Source organism: Trichechus manatus, unplaced genomic scaffold (genome assembly GCF_000243295.1).
Source record: "Trichechus manatus latirostris isolate Lorelei unplaced genomic scaffold, TriManLat1.0 scaffold00015, whole genome shotgun sequence".
NCBI classification, from domain to species: domain Eukaryota; kingdom Metazoa; phylum Chordata; class Mammalia; order Sirenia; family Trichechidae; genus Trichechus; species Trichechus manatus.
Genome location: NW_004443951.1, coordinates 3,242,722 through 3,264,789, shown reverse-complemented (window position 1 = coordinate 3,264,789; position 22,068 = coordinate 3,242,722). Strand labels below are relative to the sequence as shown.

Sequence of the window (22,068 nt, the reverse complement as noted above, 5' to 3'; positions counted from 1 at the left end):
GTCCAGGATATGAAATACCCAAGAAATCATCAATGGATACCTCGATGGTACACAAACGCAGAGGGCAAAAGGCAATACTGGCCTTGGAGTCGAACACCAGGTCTGCATCCTGGTTCTGCCATTTACCTAGGTGTGCAACCCTGGGCAGTGACTTCATTTTCTGAGCTTCAGTTTTATCTATAAAATGTACTGCCATAACCCTCATGAATTAATGGATACAAAATACACAGCAATTGTTACTGTTACAAATAGTCCTGGTCTCCAGTGGCTGAGTGTCCACAACTAAGACTGTCATAATCCCAGTCAAGTTTTGCTACAAGGGCATTTTCCTTCCCAGATACAGTGAGCAGGTGCCACGGCATGACTTTTGGCAAAGCACAAAGGCCCAGAGAGAATACTGAATAAGGGGAGGCAGGAGGAGAGCCAGAACCCCATCACAAAGCCCCCCACTGGGTCAGGTAAGTCTGTGGCACTTCCTGGTAATTATCCACCCCCAACCAGAGTAAGAGCCTTTTAGGAGCAGAGATATTCACCGATTCAGCTCTGGGTCCCAGGCACTCATCAGTTAGTGACACGCTATAGGTGTTCAGGAAATGTTGACAAACTAGATTGAGTCACTCTGCAGAAGAGCTGTCTGGGGCTCTTAGAAGGGGGACGATAAAGGTCAAAACATGACCAGCAACTAAGTTTTTAATAAACAATGTACCAACCAGGAAAAAAAAAAACAAACAAACTAGTTGCCGTCAAGTCGATCCCAACTCATAGCGACCCTATACAACAGAGTAGAACTGCTCCATAGGGTTTCCAAGGAGCGGCTGGTGGATTCAAACTGACAACCTTTTGGTTAACAGCCTAAGCTCTTAACCACTGTGCCACCACGGCCCCTTAAACAATGTACCACCAATCCAGTAAAAAAGTAGCCGAAAGGAAAACGTTTTCTTGACCTCTCCATGTTAATTACATGAAGATGTCTACAATATACACCACAGACATAATACACACTCTCAGGTACAAACACATTGTTAACAATTCATCTTCTAAGGCAGCTCCTGACCTACCGACACCAGTCTTAAAGTGAACCCTTAAGGCACGTGCTCTAATGATTGCTTTTATGCGACCTTAGCATTCAGATTCTGATCTTTGCGATTTTTTTATACATGGTCTCGTTCTAGACACCTTGCCCCACTACAACATAAGATATAGTAGGGCAGTAACTTGTCTTGTTCATCTTTGAATCTCTCACTCCTAGAACAGCCTTTGGCACAGAGTAGGCCTTCCATCTAACATGCAGAAACCAGCTCCTAAAGGTGTCCATTACATAAAAAATAGGAGCTGGCCTGATATTCTTCAGCATAATCAGGGTGGCACAAAATAGACAAACTGATATACACTGATTGAAATTCCCATGTATTTTAAAGGCACCAGAACAAAACCCAGAAGGAGACTGATCACCTGTTGAAATGTTGCTTCCTCCAGGCCTGATCGACGGAACTCTGCAAGGATGGCTCTCAGGAAGCCCTGTTCCAGAACCGAGGAATTTCTTAAAAGAAACGAGGAGATGTGAGTTCTCCCAAGTGGCTGTACCACCAGCTGAGGGGAAAAGTCAAATAGTTTCTCTGTGTCTTTAGAAAAGAGAAAGAATTGGGATATGTGTTCCCGTATATTATTTGGCAAGGTTAGCCCTTCTGCCTAAAGTCTCAAACTGTTATGGAAAATGCTACTTCGGAAGTAAGGGGACACAGGAAGTACATCTGGAAATGCACCCGCGCTTCAGTGATACCAGAACCCTCATTCGTGAGCTGAGCGTATCATTCACTGTTGCCTGTTTCTTGTTCCTACAGCACTTGTACTCCATTATCACCCACAGTACAGCTACACTACAGTACAGCTCAACAAACAGTGATTATTATCTGAGGTTTACTGTTCTGTCTCCCTGACTAGACTACACCCCTTAAGAAAAAGGACATCTTCAGTAAATCCAGACTGAATGACTAAAAACTGAGAAAGGGAAACCTATTTCCCGGGCCTTCCCAGACTTTGGACTTCTTCAGAAAGGCCCAAGTTAAAGAACAGGAGGCATCTTACTTGATGGCCGTGATGTATGATGATGAAAACATCTCATCCACAGCTTCCATTAAGTGGGCCACAGTGACCAGGCCAGGGGAGCCGGGCTTCTGGTGGATCTCGCAGATCTCAGTGGCACGCCTGCAAATGTCCAGGCAGCGTCGTGCATCTCCAGAGAGGGCTGCTACCTGCAAGAGGGACACTTTTATCACTTGAGGTCCCCTTGCCATCTCAGCCCAGGAGCTCTATGCAATCTGGCCTTGGGATCCGAATGCCAGGTCTGAATCCTGGTTCTACCATTCACCTAGATGCCCAACCCTGGGCAAGTGACTTCACTTTCTGAGCTTCCGTTTTATCTATAAACTGTACTGTCGTATCAATTCTGTGTTTGGCTAAAAAGGAAAGGTGGTACTGGAAAGTTAAGTCCTTACTCCGCTGGGACTCTGTGGACGCATGGGAAGTAAAGTATTCTGCTCTGCCTGGGACTCTACTCCGAGTCCAAACCTTTGTCTTGGTTTTACGGGTAACTCCACAATGGAAAGGGCAGACATTCTCAGCTTTATTCAGTATTAAGGAAAATGAAGTCTCGAAGAAGACACCCTTAGCCCAAGATCATCACTGATTCATCTGAAAACAGGAGAGTTCTTGTTCCTTGCAGGAAGACAGCAGTGTGACCCTACAAGCAGCCAAGCCAAGAGACAGCAGAGAACCTATGTGGAGATAAAGCCACAGCATGGGGCTTCCTTGCAGCATGTTGTAAATCTGGGGGGCTGCCTAGTCAATGGCTAGGACAACACGAATCAGGAATGGGGAAAAGAAAGGAAACCACAAAGCCTGAGGACCCAGAGGAATCAGACCAACCCACAACAGCTCTGCTGCTGCTCCTCCCTTTCCATGTGCACAGAGGCTGAGGGGCTCCTGGGCTCCTTCCGCAGGGAATCTTCTATCCTCTCCCAACCTGACTTAGAAGGCCACTTACATTTTAACTTTCAGTGAGGGAATTTTTTTTTAAAATAATATATTTTTGTTGTTGAGAATATACTCAGCAGAACATACACCAATTCAATAATTTTTCCTTGTACAATTCAGTGACATTGATTACATTCTTTAGGTTGTGCAACCATTCTCACCCTCCTTTTCTGAATTGTTCCTCCCCCATTAATAGAAACTCACTGCCCCCTAAAGTTCCTATCTAATCTTTCAAGTTGCTGTTGTCTATTTGATCCCACATAGAAGGCTCTTAAAAGAGCACAATGCTCAAGGCAGACGTTCTTTACTAGTTCAGCTAAATTGTTATTTGATTTTGAGAAGACTTCAAGGGATATTTTTGGCTTAAGGTTTAAAGATTATCTCAGGGCAATAGTTTTAGGGGTTTATCCAGCCTCCATGGCTCCAGAAAGTCTAGATTCCATGAGTAATCTGAAAATCTGTTCTGCGTTTTCTCCCTTTTGATCAGAATCTTTGACCAAAATGTTTAGTAATGAATGGTAGCCGGCCACCATCCAGTTCTTCTGGTCTCATGGCAAAGGAGGCACCACTGAGGGAATCCTTGTACTCCCTGCAGCCTGCAAGGACTTCTCAGTTTCTTTATTCTCAATACTTGTCAACAATCTCCACCATTCACCTGATGACCATCACACCCTGCCTGGTACATCTCTAAAACGATTATCTCCTTCCAAAATTTATGATATAGTAAGATTAAAAAGCAAACTGAATAGGCATACACACATATGTAAATATATATAAACACGCACACAACATACCAAGACATTAACAGTAGTCATCTCTGGGAAGTGGGACTTCAAGTGTTTTAAAATGTTTGTGTCTATTTCTGTTGTCAGAATTCAAATGTAGTACAAGCTAAGAGACCAAAACACCAACAGATAAAAGCATCTTGGAGGAAAAAGAGAGATGACACCTGACATATATAGAATGACACACAAAAAAAGGACTGTTCAGAGAAAAATAAGAACTCTTAGAAACTGCATGATAGCAGATAGCAGAAGCAAAAAACTCTACTGAATAGAAGGGTTAGATGGTAACTTTGAGGATCTCTCTCTTAGGAATTGTCTCCTAGAAGGCAAAGTCTGGAGGCAGGCACCATATCTTGCTCACCTCCAACCCCTGAACCTAATACAGTATCCAGCTCCAAGCAGGTGTTACAGACGTGTGCTGCTGCTGTAAGCATTCAGAGTTCAGATCATTTGGAGCAAGAAGAAAACTAGAAATCAGTTTATAATTCTTTTCAATGCTGAAATATTTGTGAATTTGTGGTTTCTTTTTCTATCAGCTTGAGGCAGGTAGTTAACCCATTTTGTTCCTCAGCTGGCTCAAAGACTGGTCTGTAGGATGGAATCTTTCTCCTAGTGAACTTGGAGGACACAGGTATCCAAAATCCCATATCTGGCATAGAATGTGTACTTTGCTAGGCATGTTATAGACATGATCTCAATTAACTCTCACAAGGACCCTATAAGGTAGCTATTATTATTCCCATTTTTCAGAGAAGAAAACTGAGGCTCAAGGAGATTTTTAAGTAACTCTCTTATAACCTCCCACCTGCCTAGTAAATGTTAAAGCCAGAATTCAAACCAGGTTGGTCTACCTGACTCCAATTACACTGCCCTCTTCATTATATAAAGCTGTTTGCTCCCTGAATTAATTATGTTAATTTGAATACATGCCCACCATACTTACAGCCTTCTAACTGGATTATTCAGTAAGAAGGTTAAGGAATTTTTCAGTTTTGTTTCTATTTTTTGGTATTTGCTTTTACAGGACTTCCTAAACTTCAGCCTTGAAGCATGCAGCATAGGGCCTCACACCCAGCAGGTGCTCACGACTGTGACTGCCCTGTAGGTGCAGATAGGAGCTCCCCAAAGGCGACTTACCTTCCTGGCTACCAACTGGATGGCATCATCCTCAAAGGCCTTTACATGTTTGAGTCGGGACATTAGGATCTGCTGCAGTTGGCTGTGAGTGTAGGGCTGAAAGGACATCCTGGTGAGACCCTGGGGGCCAAGATGACAGAGAAATAAGGTCACCAAATGCCAACTCTGATCGTCCAGGTGGAAAGCAAACCCACAGGTCCTAAGCCCGATTTCCAAGTGCCATATAGCAATCCACACAACACTTCATCCCGGGACTGTTTTCAGCTCCTTTCGTTGCTGACAGTGGCCAATCTCATCCTGTAGAGCAGTAGTTTTATAGCTATTTTTTCATTTCATTTAAGAACCTTTTATTGTAGCAGAATTGTTAAAACTATTCGAAGTAGAGGTGCTCTACTCAAAGCGGGTGGGAAGATCTTAGGATCTACTATGATATGCATGGCCATAGCCCCTGACTTCCCTCATCCTGCTTATAAGTATTTCTTTGATGTTGTACTTCCTGATCCGTGAAGGCAGAGCCACGTCTGCCTTGTTCACTGCTATACTCCAAGCATCTAACACTGCCTGGCACATTAGAAGTGCCTAAATATTTAAAAAAATAATTAAACCTCCATGGCTCTGTGCAATTTTAAAAGAGCACAGGCAGAAAAACACCAAGAAGCTGTGATGCTTGCAGAAAGTCACACAATGGTGACACATTTAATTCCAACATAGGAAAATCATGCTTCCTACTTTTTTCCATTTATTTTAGTTTCCTGTGTGTTCATTTTTGCAGAACTCTTTGGTCTAGCTTACAGGCTGTAAGAACAGCTCGAGAACTGCCCTAGCACCTACCAGTCGGCTTGCCACCCGGTTCATCATGATTCGCTCTGGCAGGTCCATTGTGTTGGCAATGGTCAGGACCACTAGCCGCGCCTCCTTGTGAGTGGGCCAGTCAAAAAGACTGTACATTACATCTTGTTTCTGAGTCCACAGGAGGTCAAGCTGTCAAGGAAATGGCAAGATATGCAGGGTCAGCCCCAGAGTGTTACCATTGTTTTGGCTGCACGTGTTTCCCAGGTCATACCACCAGAGCAGCAAAGGGGAGGTCAAGAGAGGTCATTCCCCAAGTTGGGACATATCCCTTTCACCACCAGAGAAGAGGCTCAGATTCATGAAGGACGGAGCCAGGACTTCCTTCCTGCCCAGTAATTACTCCTGGCACACTGGTCATGTGTGGTCCCATCGCTCCCCTGGTCCCTGTGGGCACCTCCTTACCTCGTCCACAAGCAGCACAGTGGTTTCCGGGGGGGAGCCTCGTGCGCAGAATCGCTTTGCCAGCAGTTCTGCCGCGTGGTTGGCTGTTGCCTTTTGGCCTGTCAGCTTCTGCATTAGGGGAAAAACACCGTAAGCTGTGGTAAACCCTAAGGGTTTTACTCCTCTGGGCTTAAAGCTAAATCTGGAAGCAGACAAAGCTACTTAGTCTGAGGACTTCAGTATCACTCTAGTCTCAACCTTAACCTGGAAGGACAAGAGAAGGCACTAAATGAGAAAGATAAAAAAAAGGAAGAAAATCTGTGTTTGAAATTCAAACGAGTCACAAGCTGTTCCCAGAAACCCTTCTACAACCATTATTACATGACCATAAAGCCCCAACAGCTTTGCTTACCTGTAAGATCTGCACATAGATTTGGTGGGGCTCTGTCAGCTTCATGCCATTGACCTCAATGTATTCAAAGTGTGGAACATCGTTTGCTTGCGCTGCCTGCTGCAGACAGCGAATCACCTCGTGCACAGTAGCAGTCTTTCCTGTCCCAGGGACCCCGGAGATGTAGACGCACCTAGAATAAGAAAGGAAGACCCGCAGGCTGGGTCTGTGCCAGCCGCCTCACACGACAATCAGCCAGGAGTGTGGGAATGTGTCCTGAGGGAAGGACTGACACCCCTGAAATGTGGAGGTGAGAGCAGTGAGGACCATCCTTGAAAGATGGTGAGAGTAGGACCTGTTTATACAGAACCATCTGTTCCACAAGCAATGCTATACGCAAACCCCCTACCCAAGGAAGGCCAGTTTCATTCTTTCTGAAAAGCGGAATTTCTATTCCTATACAATTACTTTGGCAACACCTGCTTCATAAGCTTTAGGCAATGATTTTGCCTATGCTCCTCACACTGAGGAAAGATCATCTGACTGAACTGTAACCCGAGAGGTGGCATACTCTCAGGGTCCTTCCCCTCCAACCATGCTGCCCGCCAGCATGACTCACCCTCCAGTACGGTCAAGGAGTTTGCCTTCCACAAAGTTGTAGATGTCCTGGAATTCCTGTTCCCGACAGGGGAGAGACTCAGGAACGGCAGAAACATGCAGCCTACAGTTATGGTAAATGGAGAAAAGGACGACTTTAGAAACGTTTCACCATCTCCTCAATCATAAACGGAGACTTGTCTATAGTTTCTACATCAAACCTCAATCACACATCCAAGGGAATGCATTCATTCTTAATTTTCTCCATTTGGCCTCATAACCCTTGGCCTCCCTTTCTATGCCTAAATCACCCAACTGAGTGGTTCTTAACCAAGGGCAGGTATCACCCAGAGAGCTCACCTAAGTCACGTCGGTGGGCATCATCCCATGAGACTGGCTTAGTTGATTTCTGGCAGGATCTAGGCTTATGTGTTTTAGAAAAGGTCCCACATGGTTCTTTGGAATACTGTAATTGAGAAGCGGGGTCCTGACTACCCATCCTCCAGCCCTGAGAAAATGATGGCAGCTGACTGGACGGTTGACTCCCCCCAGAGCCTGTGAGCTCACCTAGATGCTCCTGACAGAGGCTTCTTCTTTCTAAACACACACGTTCACTTCACTCTACCTTTATTAGGTATGCGAATGACTGCAGATTACCCCCACCTTATGGGAACGAAGCAGAGGCCCATCTCCCTTACCTCAGCCGGGCCTCCTCCAGCACGCTGGCTGGCTCCTGGGCAGCCAAGCTTCGGCTGCGGATCTGGGGCGTGGCCCGACATGGGGTTCTACGCTCAGGCTGTATTCAAAAGGAGAACACATTTCAGAAAGGGGAAAAAACAAAACAAAACACCATCCAGTGCACCTCAGCAAATCTGAAGAAAGGAAGACAGGTGGTGAAGTCCTTAGTTCCTTCCTATAAAGCACCACGATTCTCCCTCTTTCACTTCACAATTACACATATGCTTTGTTTATAGCCCAAACACGTTTTCTTTTTTCTAATTCATATACAGTATCAGGATTTGAGAACAGTGTCAATATGAGGTAAGAATGAATAAAAGTATGGATTAAATGCTATTTAAAAGTAAGATATCATCTTGAAAGAACGACAAGAAATTAAGAAACCCTGTCTGTGTTGTCCAAATACAAGGTACAATAGGAGGCTTGAGTCAAGTCATTTTCTAGATTTATTTGAAAAGGTGATAGAACTTTAACTCAGATCTTCCACATTCCACAATAAAGTTCTTGAGGAAGCCTCACAGGATTTTTCCACTCCAAACCCTAGGGTCACTGCTTAGTCTTGGGTAACAACCCTGTTCTCTTTCCTTCCTTGCTGCTGGGCTCTTTGTAGGTTCTTGGGTGGTGCAAACAATTTGTACTCAGCTACTAACCTAATGGTTGGCAATTTGAACTCACCTAGTGGCACCACAGAAGAAAGGCCTAGGTGATCTGCTTCCGTAAAGATCACAGCCAAGAATATCCTATGGAGCAGTCCTACTCTGTAACACACTGGGTCACCATGAGTCGGGATTGACTCCATGGCAACTGTTTTGTTTTCGCTGGATTCCTTACAGCAGGCCTGCTACCCCCATCTTCATGGTAGTTTCTGCAAAGTATTTTAACTACCCCCCCTCCCCCAATCTAGGCTGTAAGAGTGATGATAATTTCTCCATCATTTCCTCAGGCAGAAATCTCTCAGACCCTGAGAGATCTTTTCATTACCATTGGCATGAACGAATGCCAGCTACTTGTTCTGCCTCTGTACCTCAGAGATAAGGCATTATTCCCATTCTAATTTAGTGTCCAGGTGGGTCCCTTTTGAAATGCGGGAAGCTCGACAGACTGGAGTTGGAGCCTCACTGTTGTATAGGTTGAGCAGTCTATTAGGTGATGCTTCCTGGATGTGTTAATTTTGTAAACTTTTGCATTTTTTCCCTTTATTTCTGTGAGATAAGGCTTGAAAGCATAATTATAACTTTCCTGTGTGATAGTTAGGGAGCCTTGATGGGTTTGTTTTGGTTTTTCTGTGTCAAATTTAGAAAACCAGAGGTTCCTCGTGTAACCTAATGGAAAGGCTCCAGCAATAAATTATATACCTAGTTCTCAGTGGCATACTGTCATGCCACAGATAGGTGGCGCCAAAGTGCCACTGACCTCAATGGTGGATTGTATTGTCAGATTATATTTCTCAAAACCCGTATCACCAACCAAAACTTTAAACACACTCAGTAAGCATGCACTCCAATACTGAAAACACATGCCATCAAAAAATTAACAAAAATTTGGTAACAAAAATGGCTTTCACCAATTAACAAAATCTGAAAATACCTGAGAAGGTAATCAAGCAGCTAGGTGGACTTTTGACCTTCATTTTTATTGTGCTGAATGTGTTTCCACACCCTATATCCCCGCTTCCTAGTGGGACCCAGGAGATGCAATCAAATGAGAACAATGGTGAGCTATTTGCAATGTGAAGAACTCCAGGTAAGATAACCTCTAGCCCAAATAAGCTCTTCCTTTCCCTGGAAGTCCTTCTTCCATCTCAACCCAAGCCCAATCCTTGGGTCTCCTTGATAGGGAAAAAAAGAGAACCTTTTTCAGTGGTGGCACGGTGGTTAAGAGCTATGGCTGCTAATCAAAAGGTCTACAGTCCGAATTCACCAGCTGCTCCTTGGAAACCCTATGGGGCAGTTCTACTCTGTCCTATAGGGTTGCTGTGAGTCAAAATTGACTCAACAGCAATGGGTTTGGGGTTTTTTTTTTTGTTTGTAAGGAGAAAATATTGAAAATACTGAAGTTGTCAAGGATTTCATTTTACTTGGATTTACAATCAACACCCATGGAAGCAGCAGTCAAAAAATAAAATGACATACTGCATCGGGCAAATCTGCTGCAAAAGACCTCTTTAAACACAATCCCAATCCAAATACCAAGAGCATTCTTTAAAGAAAAGGAAAAAGTAATCATTAACTTTATACGCAAAGGGAAGAGGCCCCACATAAGTAAAGCACAACTGAAGAAGAATAAAGTAGGAGGACTCCCACTACCTGACCTCAGAACCTACTATACAGCTACGGTAGTCAAAACAGCCTGGTACTGGTACAACGACAGATACATTGACCAATGGAACAGAATTGAGAACTCAGATGTAAATCCATCCACTTATGGTCACCTGATATTCTACAAGGGCTCAAAGTCCATCAAATGGGGAAAAGACACTCTTTTTAACAAACAGTGCTGGCAAAACTGGATGTCCATCTGCAAAAAATTGAAAGAGGACTCATATCTCACACCATACACAAAAACTAATTCAAAATGGATCAAAGACCTAAATATAAAACCAAAAACTATAAAGATCATAGAAGAAAAAATAGGATCAATGCTACAGGCCTTAATACACGGCATTAACAGGATACAAACCATAACTAACAATACACAAACTCCAGAAGATAAGCTAGATAACTGGGATCGTCTAAAAATTAAACACTTATGCTCATCAAAAGATTTCACCAAAAGAGTAAAGAGAACCTACAGACTGGGAAAAAATTTTTGGCTATGACAAATCCAACGAAAGTCTAATCTCTAAAATCTACAGGAAAGTCCAACACCTCTACAACAAAAAGACAAATAATCCAATTAAAAAATGGGAAAAGGAAATGAACAGACACTACACCAAAGAAGACATTTAGGCAGCTAACAGACACATGAGGAAATGCATGGATCACTAGCCATTAGAGAAATGCAAATCAAAACCACAATGAGATGCTATCTCACCCCCCACCCCCAGTCAAAAAAACAAATGCTGGAGAGGCTGCAGGTAGACTGGAACTCTTATGCACTGCTTGTGGGAAGCAAAATGGTACAACCATTTTGGAAAAGGATATGGCGCTTCCTTAGAAAGCTAGAAATGGAATACCATATGATCCAGCAAACCCACTCCTAGGAATATATCCTAGAAAAATAAGAGCCATCACAGGAATAGACATATGCAAACCCATGTTCATTGCAGCATTGTTCACAATAGCAAAACGATGGAAACAACCTAGATGCCCATCAACAAATGAAGGGATAAACAAGCCATGGTATATACATACAATGGAGTACTATGCAATAATAAAGAAAATGATGAATCTGTGAAGCATCTTCACAGCGTGGATGAATCTGGAAGGCATTATGCTGAGTGAAATAAGTCAATTACAAAAGGACAAATATTGTACGAGACCACTACTATAAGAACTCATGAAAAGGTTTACACACAAAAAGAAACAATCTCTGATGGTTATAAGGGAGGGGAAGGGTGGGGATGGAAAAACACTAAATAGACAATAGATAAGTGGTAACTTTGGTGAAAGGTAATACAGTACACAATAATGGGGAAGCCAGAACGACTCCTCCAAGGCAAGGTCATGGAAGCTCCAGAGACAATTCAAACTCCCTCAGGGACCAAATTACTGGGCTGAAGGCTGTGGGGACCATGGTCTCCGGGAACATCTAGCTCAATTGGCATAACACAGCATATAAAGAAAATGTTCTACATTTTACTTTGGTGATTAGCGTCTGGGGTCTTAAAAGCTTGTGAGTGGCCATCTAAGATACTCCACTGGTCTCACCTTGTCTGGAGCAAGGGAGAATGAAAACCCAAGACACAAGGTGAAGATGAGTCCAAAGGACTAACAAGTACCACGGCCTCCACCAGACTGAGTCCAGTACAACTAGATGGTGTCCGGCTACCACCACTGACTGCTCTGACCGGGATCACAACAGAGGGTCCCGGACAGAGCTGGAGAAAAATGTAGAACAAAATTCTAACTCACAAAAAAAGACCATACTTACTGGTTTGACAGAGACTGGAGAAACCCCAAGTGTATGGACCCCGGACACCCCTTTAGCTCAATAATGAAGTCCCTCCTAAGGTTTACCCTTCAGCCAAAGATTAGACAGGCCCACAAAACAAAACGAAACTAAAGGGGCATACCAGCCCAGGGGCAAGGACTAGAAGGCAGGAGGGGACAGGAAAGCTGATAATAGGGAACCCAAGGTCAAGAAGGGGAAAGTGTTGAAATGTCGTGGGGTTGGTAACCAATGTCACAAAACAATACATGTACTGATTGTTTAATGAGAAGCTAGTTTGTTCTGTAAACCTTCATCTAAAGTACAATAATTTTTTAAAAAAGACCTCTTTAAAGTTTTAAAAGGCAAAGATGTCACTTTGAGAACTAAGGTGCACCTGACTCTAGCCATGGTATTTTCAATCGCTTCATATGTATGCAAAAGCTGGACAATGAATAAGAAAGACCAAAGAAGAACTGATACCTTTGAACCATGGTGTTGGCATAGAATATTGAATATACCATGGACTGTCAGAAGAACAAACAGGTCTGTCTTGAAGAAGTACAGCCAGAAGGCTCCTTAGAAGCGAGAATGGTGAGATTTCGTCTCACATACGATGGACATGTTATCAGGAGGGACCAGTTCCTGGAGAAGGACATCATGCTTGGTAAAGAAGAGGGTCAGTGAAAAAGAGGAGGACCCTCAGTGAGATGGATTGACACAGTGGTTGCAACAATAAGTTCAAACATAGCAACGACTGTGAGGATGGTGCAGGACCAGGCAGTGTTTCCTTCTGTTGTACATAAGGTCAGTATGAGTCAGAGACGACTGGATAGCACTGTTATGGATTGAATTGTCACCTTGGCTAGGCTATGATTCCCAGTACTGTGTGACTGTCCACCATTTTGTCATCTGATGTGATTTTCCTATGTGTTGTAAATCCTACCTCTATGATGTTAATGAGGCAGCATTAGAGGAAGTTATGTTAATAAGTCAGGACTCATTCTATAACATTAGGTTGTATCTTGAGTCAATCTCTTTTGAGATACAAAAGAGAGAAGTGAGCATAGGGATGAGAGACCTCCTACCACCAAGAATTAAGAATGAGGAGGGGACTCTGCACTGAGAATCTCCTAGACCAGGGGAAGATTGATGACAAGAACAAGGACCTTCTCCCAGAGCTGACAGAGAGAGAAAGTTTTCCCCTGGAGCTAGCACCCTGAATTCAGACTTCTAGCCTCTTAAACTGTGATAGAATAAATTTCTCTTTGTTAAAGCCATCCACTTGTGGTATTTCTGTCACAGTAGCACTAGTTAACTAAGACAGGCGCCTAACAACAACAACAACCATTTCCCCTACTACTCGTCTGTCAGTTTGTCCTGCTGTGGTGGCTTGCATGTTGCCGTGATGCTGGAAGCTATGCCACCAGTATTTCAAATACCAGCAGGGTCACTCATGGTGGACAGGTTTCAGCGGAGCTTCCAGACTAGGACAGATTAGGCAGAAGGACCTGACAATCTACTTCTGAAAAAATTAGTCAGTGAAAACCTTATGGATAGCAGCCCAACATTGTCTGATACAGTGCTGGAAATACAGCCAAAATCCTCCTTATAAGAGAGGATAGTGAGATTTCATGTCACGTTACTTTGGACACGTTATCAGGAGGGACCAGTCCTTGGAGAAGGACATCATGATTGGTAAAGTACAGGGTCAGGGAAAAAAGAGGAAGACCATCAATGAGATGAACTGACCCAGTGACTGCAACAGTGGGCTCAAACATAGCAATAATTGTGAGGATGGCGCAGGACCGGGCAGTGTTTCGTTCTGTTGTATATCGGGTCGCTATGAGTTGGAACCGACTTGACGGCACACAACAACAACAGCATTTCCCCTGAGAAGTCTCTGAGTGGTATGCAAAGGGTTAAGAGCTGGAATACTAGCCCAAAGTTTGGTGGTTTGAACGCCTAGAGGCGCCTCTGAAGAGAGGCCTGGCTATCTGCTTCCAAAAGCAGCCTTGAAAACCTTATGGAGGGCAGTTCTCCAGGGCAACTAACAATAACGACAACAACAACAAAGCATTTCCCAACTGTGTTCCACAGGACAAGACACTCCAAGGAAAAAGTAAAAGATTGGGAAACTCACACACGAATGTGACTAAGGTCACAATGAATATTGATAAATTAATGGCCCTGAGAAGTCATATGTTTAACCCAAACATTTCTCAAACATCTTTGAACATGAGAGGATTCTTTTTAATACTTTTTACTGCTCCAGGTTTCTCATGCGTATCAGGAGACAACAATTATGTACAGTGTTTTGCTAGGTTTTGTGGGAAATGCAAAGGTGAGGAGACAGTTTTTATTCTTCCTTCAGGAGGTTCATCTCTTGACCATTTGGTTTTGTACCTTAAAAGGAACTTGATCTCAAAAACCACTGTCTACTGGATTCACTCTCAGTCCTAGGGTTCACTAAGGTCCTTTCCTCTAGGAATATTCCAAGTGGAATAGCTTTGAAATAGGATAGACCTATGCTCAGAATCCAGCTGTGTGTAACAGTGGCCATCACAGCTTTTAAATTAAGAGAGGGTTACTTCACTAAAAGAGCCTTACAGTTTTCTTTGGTGTCTTGGAGGGAGTCTGAGAGGATGACTTCATGGAAGAGCGTCGGTTCCTGGACACATGGCTGGGTGTTCTTGGGAGGGGTGGCGTGGAGGCCTCTTCTTCCTCACTGCTAGAGTCTGAAATCTCTGCTGCTGGTAGATACTCTTCCTCTTCTTGGTTGTTTTTGCTACTACCTAAATACCTGGATATTGAGAATATTATTTTTCTTATATACAGTGTTCAAAGTCTAAATAAAAGAAGCTTCATGAGAGGTCAGTGTGGAGTACAGGTATTGCCAAGTCCCCCCTAAGATCAGACAATATAGGATTTGCTCAACTTCTTGGGCACTTACTACTGATACACTCTGCTAAGTGCATTATTTATATTATCTCACTGAAACCCTCAACAACTTTGTGAGTATTATTATTCTCATTTTACAGATGGGGAAATTGAGACTTAGAAAGGTTAAGTAACCTTCCCAAGGTTACAAAGACAGTGACAAAGCCCAGGTTCAAATCCAGGTCTATCAGAATCAAAGCTCATGCTCCTAGGCACCCACAGCACAGTTTCCCACCACCAGTCCTGTTGAGCATGATGACTACTGGGCTCTGGGAGCCACTAAAGCCCAGGGCAGTGGTTTTTTTTCCTCGTCCTAACTATGACATTTATGTGAACTTAAAGTACTTCCAGACATACTAGGTGAAAGGTTAATTTCAGCATATTAGCAAATAACAAACAGTATAAGAGGCTTTAAGGGAAAAGGTTATAGATATCACAGATGGCAGCTATCAATGTTTTTCTGTGGAGAAGCGGCCTTACCGAAGCTGCTGCCTAATCCGATTCAAAGTCAAGACAGAACTCTTTCTGTGGACACGATGGGGAGTGGATGTAGCTTCATTCTGAGCTTCTGGTTCTTTTACCTCCCTGCAGATATCACAGCGAGGTTATGGAAAGCAGTTCTGGGCATGAAGGATCAGCAGCAGGCACTAGAAGTCAGCTGGCCTGACTAGCTCCTATCCCTTTCACAACTACTTTGGAAGGAACTAATGACCTTTTGCTAAAAAAAAGTTCATACCTGAAGCTCGAATCAAACCCAGAGATGAAAATTGGCCAAAAGCGTATCCTTTAAATCAGAACCACATCCCCCATCTCCCCAAGGAGAGACCAGAAGACACTAATCCCAGGCAGTTCTTTGTCCTGTTTTGTTTACTGTCCACCCAGGTTCAAGGTTAACAGAAATGCAGCTATAATTCAATATAAAGCATTTATTGAGCAACTGATTATATGCCAGGTATTAGAGTTTCTGTGCAGGAAACATGTAAACTCGTAATTTCTGGCTTGTCCCATTTTATATTAGCAAATCTACAAACATTGTCTAATGTCAAACTGCTAAGTTTATTGTAGAAGCATTAGCTTTTTATACTAGATGTATTTCAGAATGATTTTTCAGTTTAAAAAAACTAAGAAAATGACTTAAAATGAAATCCAGGTCTGTGAAGCAATTCAGGTTTGTGAAATTATCCTCAAGAGCTGTGATCCTCAAATAATAACCAAGTGTATCAGAATCATCCAAAGAACATTTTAGAAATACAGATTCCTTGGCCGTATGCCTGAAGATTGATCTACTAGGTCTGGGAAGAGGCTCAGAAATCTGTATTTTAGAAAAGTTCCCCAGTGATTCTGTGACATAATCAGGTTTGCAACGCACTGCTCTAATATTTTTTCACTGTGGCCCACACCTTTCACATCATGTACAGGATCTTGATTTGCTCTGTGGGAGGCAGGGTGACGTCCCGAGTTACCTCTTTTTGATATTTTCTGGTTTCAGGACCACATCAGGAACCTCTGAGGATTTCCGTCCCCCTCTGATAGGGGAAAGTGTTTTATCCTCACTAATCCCTGTGGCTTTCAAAGCTGGGACTCGGGTTCTCAGGGTCATGTGACATTCAGTTGAAGACTTCTTGTCGTCCTTGGTACAAGAGGCTTTCAGAGATGGAGGCGAGGTCTGAAGTTCATCAGGCTGAGGTCTCTTACAAGGGGAGGTGACCTCAGAGGCCACCTTCCGCTTAGTTCTTTCTGGAGAACCCAAAGAGGCACATGCATTCTGCTGGGAAGTCCTAGAGTTTGGTGTCCTAGGGAGACCTAAGCCCAAGAGAAATCACCACAGACATGGTATGAATTTTATAAGTAGCACTATTCATACCCCTAATCTCATTAACTAAATTCATCCAATAAGGTTATACAAAGACACGATTTCTCCTTATTTTGAATTACTCCATGCTTTCTTTTCCCACGCAGGTATCATTTTTGGCCTTTTAAAATTCATAAGCGATTTCCTAGTTAGAACCACAAGTCAGCTGTTAAGCTAGCTTTTGTAGATAAATGTTCAGCAATTGGGTTTCCCCAGAGTAACCTATGACAGTGGTTCTCAGCGAGTGAGGTCCTGGGTGGTACAAACAGTTTGTGCTCAGCTCCCATCTGAAAGGCTGGCAGTTCAAACCCACCCAGCGGTGATGTGGAAGAAAGGCCTGGTGATCTGCTTCCATAAAGATTACAACCAAGAAATCCCTACGGAGCTCAGTTCTACTCTGTAACACTCACTGATTCAACGGCAATGGGTTTGGTTTGGTCTCAGTGGAGGGTCATGGGGTCATAGGGTAGTGAACCCTCCCACTCCATTCCAAGGCATCTGAAAATATTTATACTAACTAAACATGTGCTAGTGCCTCTACTAAGTAACACTAAGGCCTACATTTTTCTTAATCCAGACTTTATTTACCAACAGAGAAAAAACAGATTCCTGGGGGCAATCAACTGGGGATAGGAATGGGTATTAACATATAGAACCACATGGGTCTGCTCCTCCCTCACCATGACCACAGGTGCCAAGGGCCCCAGTCATTCACCACAGATATCAATTGATCTGTTAAGATGGGAAAGTATGTGCCAGGCACTAGGAGGAAATAAAAGTTGAATGAGACTCAATCCTGGTCCCTATCCAAGACACTCAAGTACAATGAGGAAGATGGACATTAATGTCTATACTATGAAGTAAAGTAAATGCCCTACAATACCTAAGCACTAATAAAGATAGCTTTTAAGATAGGCCTTGAAAGGAAGACAAAATTTCAACAGAGTTGAAACCGGAAGGTGAAAGAATATATCAGGAGAGGAAAGGAGGTATCGATGTACGTTAAGGAAGTGAGGCTGGAAAGCACTGAGCACAGAGTTTACTTTAGTCACATGCATTGAATATGGGGCATAGCTTCAGGTAAGGCTAGAAGAGTTATGGAGTACATGTATGTGAATGCTTATGGCAGCTTCAGTCTGTCACCAAAAACTAGAAACAACCCGAATGTCCTTAGACTGGCAATGAATAAACTGTGGTACATCTATGCAATGGCATACTACTCAGCAATAAAAAATGAACAGACGTGGATAAATGGAACAACATGGATGAATCTCAAACGCATCAGGCTAAGTAAAATGAGCCAGACTCAAAAGTCTACGTGATTCCATTTATATGACATTCCAGACAAGGCAAAACCATAGACACAGAAATCAGATCTCTGTGAAGGAGGTGAAGGGAAGAGTTAACTACAAAGGGGCACAAGGGAATTTTGGGGTGACAGAACTGTTCTATATCTTGCTTGTAATGGTGGTTATACAAACACGTGTCGGTTAAAACTGTACACTAAAAAGGGAACCTTTACTGTATGTAAATAGACCTCAATAGACCTGACTTTTAAAAAAGTTATCTAGAGCCACATCTAGAGGTCTTTGAATATGAAGCTAAAATTATTCAATTGGTAGATATGAAGGTGACTCATGTCTAATATAAAAATGTCCCAGACCCCTTACCTCTATTAATTTCAAATCTTTCTGTGAAAACAATTCATCTAAAATATTTTCACCATATATTCCCTCCAAGTAAGTAACTGTATCAAGTCAAAATTCTTCGGTCTAACATTCAAGGTCCTGCATAATCAACAGTCAAAAAATACTGAAATAATTTCTAAATGCTAGTATTACAGATTATTTCTTTAGCAGTTTTTCTGCATTTTCCAAATTTTTATGTATTTATATTTATCCCATAAAATCCATACTGTACTAAGGAGCTATGAAGGATACAAATAACTTAAACCAAACCCGGTACCATCAAGTGGATTCCAACTCACAGCAGCCCTATAGGACAGAGTAGAACTGCCCCATACGGTTTCTAAGGCTGTAATCTTTATGGAAGCAGACTGCCACACCTTTCTCCTGTGGAGCAGCTGGTGGGTTTAAAGCGCCGACCTTTCAGTTCGCAGCCGAGAGCATTAACTGCCATACCACTAGGACTCCTCACAAATAACTCACACCCAAAGAATTTGGTTCATACACAAAACATTAAAAAGGACTAGTGACAGAGGTGGGGCCAAGATGGTGGAGTAGTCAGACGCTTCCTGTGGTCCCTCTTAAAACAAAGACCCGAAAAACAAGTGAATCAATTACATACAACAATCTAGGAGCCCTGAACATCAAAGGCAAAGTTGAAGAACTGGACTAAGGGGCAAGGGGAGGGAAAGACGGTTCGGAAGCAGCAAGGAGCTGCCACACCTGATCTGGCAGGAGGCAGCACCCTTCAGGCCAGATTGGCTGGCATACGTGGTGAGGTAAGCAGTGGCACTCGGAAGGCGTTTTCCAGATCGAGAGAGATGGAGTGGCAGAGAGTCTATGTGGGCCCCCAGAACCAGGGAAAAGCAGCACTCAATTGGGAAAATATAAGTACATGCATCTGATCTATCGCGCAGATCAAAAAACACCCCCTTTAGGAAAAACCTCTCTCCCATTTACCTGCCCCCTCCCCATTCTGCACCAGGTCCTGGGCCAGCTTCAGCGATTGCTGAGTCCCCTCGGCCGGAAGTAGGACCTGTCATGCGCCCTGAGCCAGTCTCCCGGCCTTGGAGAGGGAACAAATTAACAAACAGGAAAAAATAATCTGCCAGCTCCCCTAAGCCAGGAACTCAGGGCAGGCACAGCTCCTTTGCCTAGGCACAGGCATAAGGGGTCCACGGACTTTGAATGCCTTTCACCCCTGCATAAAACTGTGCGGGCCCATTTGAACAGCATAGGCCCTAATTACCACAGTACAACAAACAGGGTATATACCTGAGGTCTAACTTCAACTGTAGCAGCTATATGGTGGAGTGGCAGGTTCATGGCATTTGACGCTGCTCTGCCCATTAAGCAGGGTCCTCACCTACCCACATCAGGGGCCTCAGGACTGGGTGCTCCACCCACGCCACCTAGCCACCTGTGACAGGTCCAAGAATAAGTGGTGCCTCTCAGTCCTTACAGTCAACAGCACTGGGTGCTCATAGTCCGGCTGCAAAACCCACCCACCTAAGCGCTCTAGGCAACAGAGACACGCTTTCCTCCCAGACACTCAGGGGCAGCCATCAGCCGCTTGCCTTGCTCAGTGCATGACCCCTTACTGCAGCCAGATACCTGCGCCTACACCAATCACCCCTGCCTGTCTAGGACTATAGGTGAGAGCCTGCACCACACACTTTGTGACTGACTACCTGGATACCTGAGTTGAATCCATACAAAAAAAGTAAACAGACTCCTATGCTCACATACCTAGTACCAGATCTAACCACTTGGTGACAAGACATTAGAGCTCAAAGGCACCAATAATCCGACTAGCTCACAGGAGCAGCCTATTTGGGCATATGAAAACAAAACAAAACAAGAAGCTCAGACACAGTAAGCAAACATAAAATAAATATAACTTATTGATGGCTCAGAGACAACACTCAGTATCAAATCACATAAAACGGCAGATCATGATGGCTTCAGCAAGCTCCCAAAACAAAGAATCAAGAAATTTTCCAGAGAAAGAGAACTTCTTGGATTTACCAGAAGTAGAATACAAAAGATTAATATACAGAACTCTTCAAGAGATCAGGAAGTAGATCAGGCAAAACGCAGAACATGCCATGGAACACACTGACAAAGCAATAGAGAATCTTAAGAATGTTATTCAAGAGCATAATCACAAATTTAATAGGCTGCAAGAATCCACACAGAGACAGCAATCAGAAATCTAGAAGATTAACAATAAAATTTCAGAATGAGATAACTCAATAGAAAGTCACAGGAACAGAATTGAGGCAATGGAAGTCAGAATTAGTGAGACTGAAGACAAAGCACTTGACACCAACTTATTTGAGGAAAAGCAGATAAAAGAATTTGAAAAACTAAAGAAACCCTAAGAATTATGTGGGATTCTATCAAGAGGAATAATCTACAAGTGATTGGAGTACCAGAACAGGGGGGATAACAGAAAATACAGAGAAAACTGTTGAAGATTTGTTGGCACAAAACTTCCCTGATATGGTAAAAGATGAGAAGATATCTATCCAGGATGCTCATCGAACCCCACATAAGGTAGATCCCAAAAGAAAGTCACCAAGACATACCGTAATCAAACTTGCCAAAACCAAAGATAAACAGAGAATTTTAAGAGTGGCTAGGGATAAATGAAAAGTCATCTACAAAGAAGAGTCAATAAGACTAAGCTCAGACTACTCAGCAGAAACCATGCAGGCAAAAAGGCAATGCGATGACATATATAAAGGGTTGAAGAAAAAAAATTGCCAGTCAAGAATTATATCCCCAGCAAAACTGTCTCTCAAATATGATGGCAAAATTAGGGCATGTCCAGATAAACAGAAGTTTAGGAATTTTTAAAAATCAAACCGAAATTACAAGAAATACTAAAGGGAGTCCTCTGGTTAGAAAATCAATAACATCAGATAACAACCCAAGACTAGAACACAGGACAGAGCAACCAGAAATCAACATATAGGGAAGCCACAAAAATAAATCAAAGCTAAAATGCTTAAAATAGGGAAACAGAGATGTCAATATGTAAAAGATGACCGCATTAAAACAAAAAAGGGGAACTAAAAAATGTACTCACAGATCTTTCATATGGAGAGGAAGTCAAGGTGATATAAAGAAATAAAAGACTGGTTTAAACTTAGAAAAAATAGGGGTAAATATTAAGTAACCACAAAAGAAACTAACAATCCCAAACATCAAAATAAAAAACAAGAAAAACATAGACTCAGCAAATACAAAATCAACAATGAAAAAGATGAAAAGAAAATATATACAGAAAAATGACTCAGCACAGAAAACTAAGTGGAACAAAGAAACTGTCAACAACACAAAATAAAAGACATCAAACTGACAGCACTAAACTCATACCTATCAATAATTACGCTGAATGTAAATGGACTAAATGCACCAATAAAGAGACAGAAAGTGGCAGATTGGATAAAAAAACAAGATCCATCTATATGCTGCCTACAAGAGACACATCTTAGACTTAAAGACACAAACAAACTAAAACTCAAAGGATAGAAAAAAACATTAAGCAAACAACAATCAAGAAAGAGCAGGAGTGGTAAT

The 22,068-nt window shown here is 42.8% G+C and overlaps 1 protein-coding gene across 1 annotated transcript in view; it reads right to left on the bottom strand.

Moving 5' to 3' along the window:
- The window catches only part of ORC1 (origin recognition complex subunit 1), a 38,262-nt gene that overhangs the window by 373 nt on the left and 15,821 nt on the right, over nt 1-22,068 (bottom strand). The window contains exons 7-17 of the mRNA XM_004371730.2: nt 16,407-16,746; nt 15,424-15,528; nt 14,614-14,806; nt 7,875-7,972; nt 7,199-7,300; nt 6,601-6,772; nt 6,210-6,317; nt 5,787-5,936; nt 4,956-5,075; nt 2,086-2,252; nt 1,453-1,540 (exon numbers count right to left, since the gene is read on the bottom strand). Of these exons, the coding sequence (XP_004371787.2) occupies nt 1,453-1,540; nt 2,086-2,252; nt 4,956-5,075; nt 5,787-5,936; nt 6,210-6,317; nt 6,601-6,772; nt 7,199-7,300; nt 7,875-7,972; nt 14,614-14,806; nt 15,424-15,528; nt 16,407-16,746 (1,643 nt within the window). The remainder of the gene's footprint in view (nt 1-1,452; nt 1,541-2,085; nt 2,253-4,955; nt 5,076-5,786; nt 5,937-6,209; nt 6,318-6,600; nt 6,773-7,198; nt 7,301-7,874; nt 7,973-14,613; nt 14,807-15,423; nt 15,529-16,406; nt 16,747-22,068) is intronic.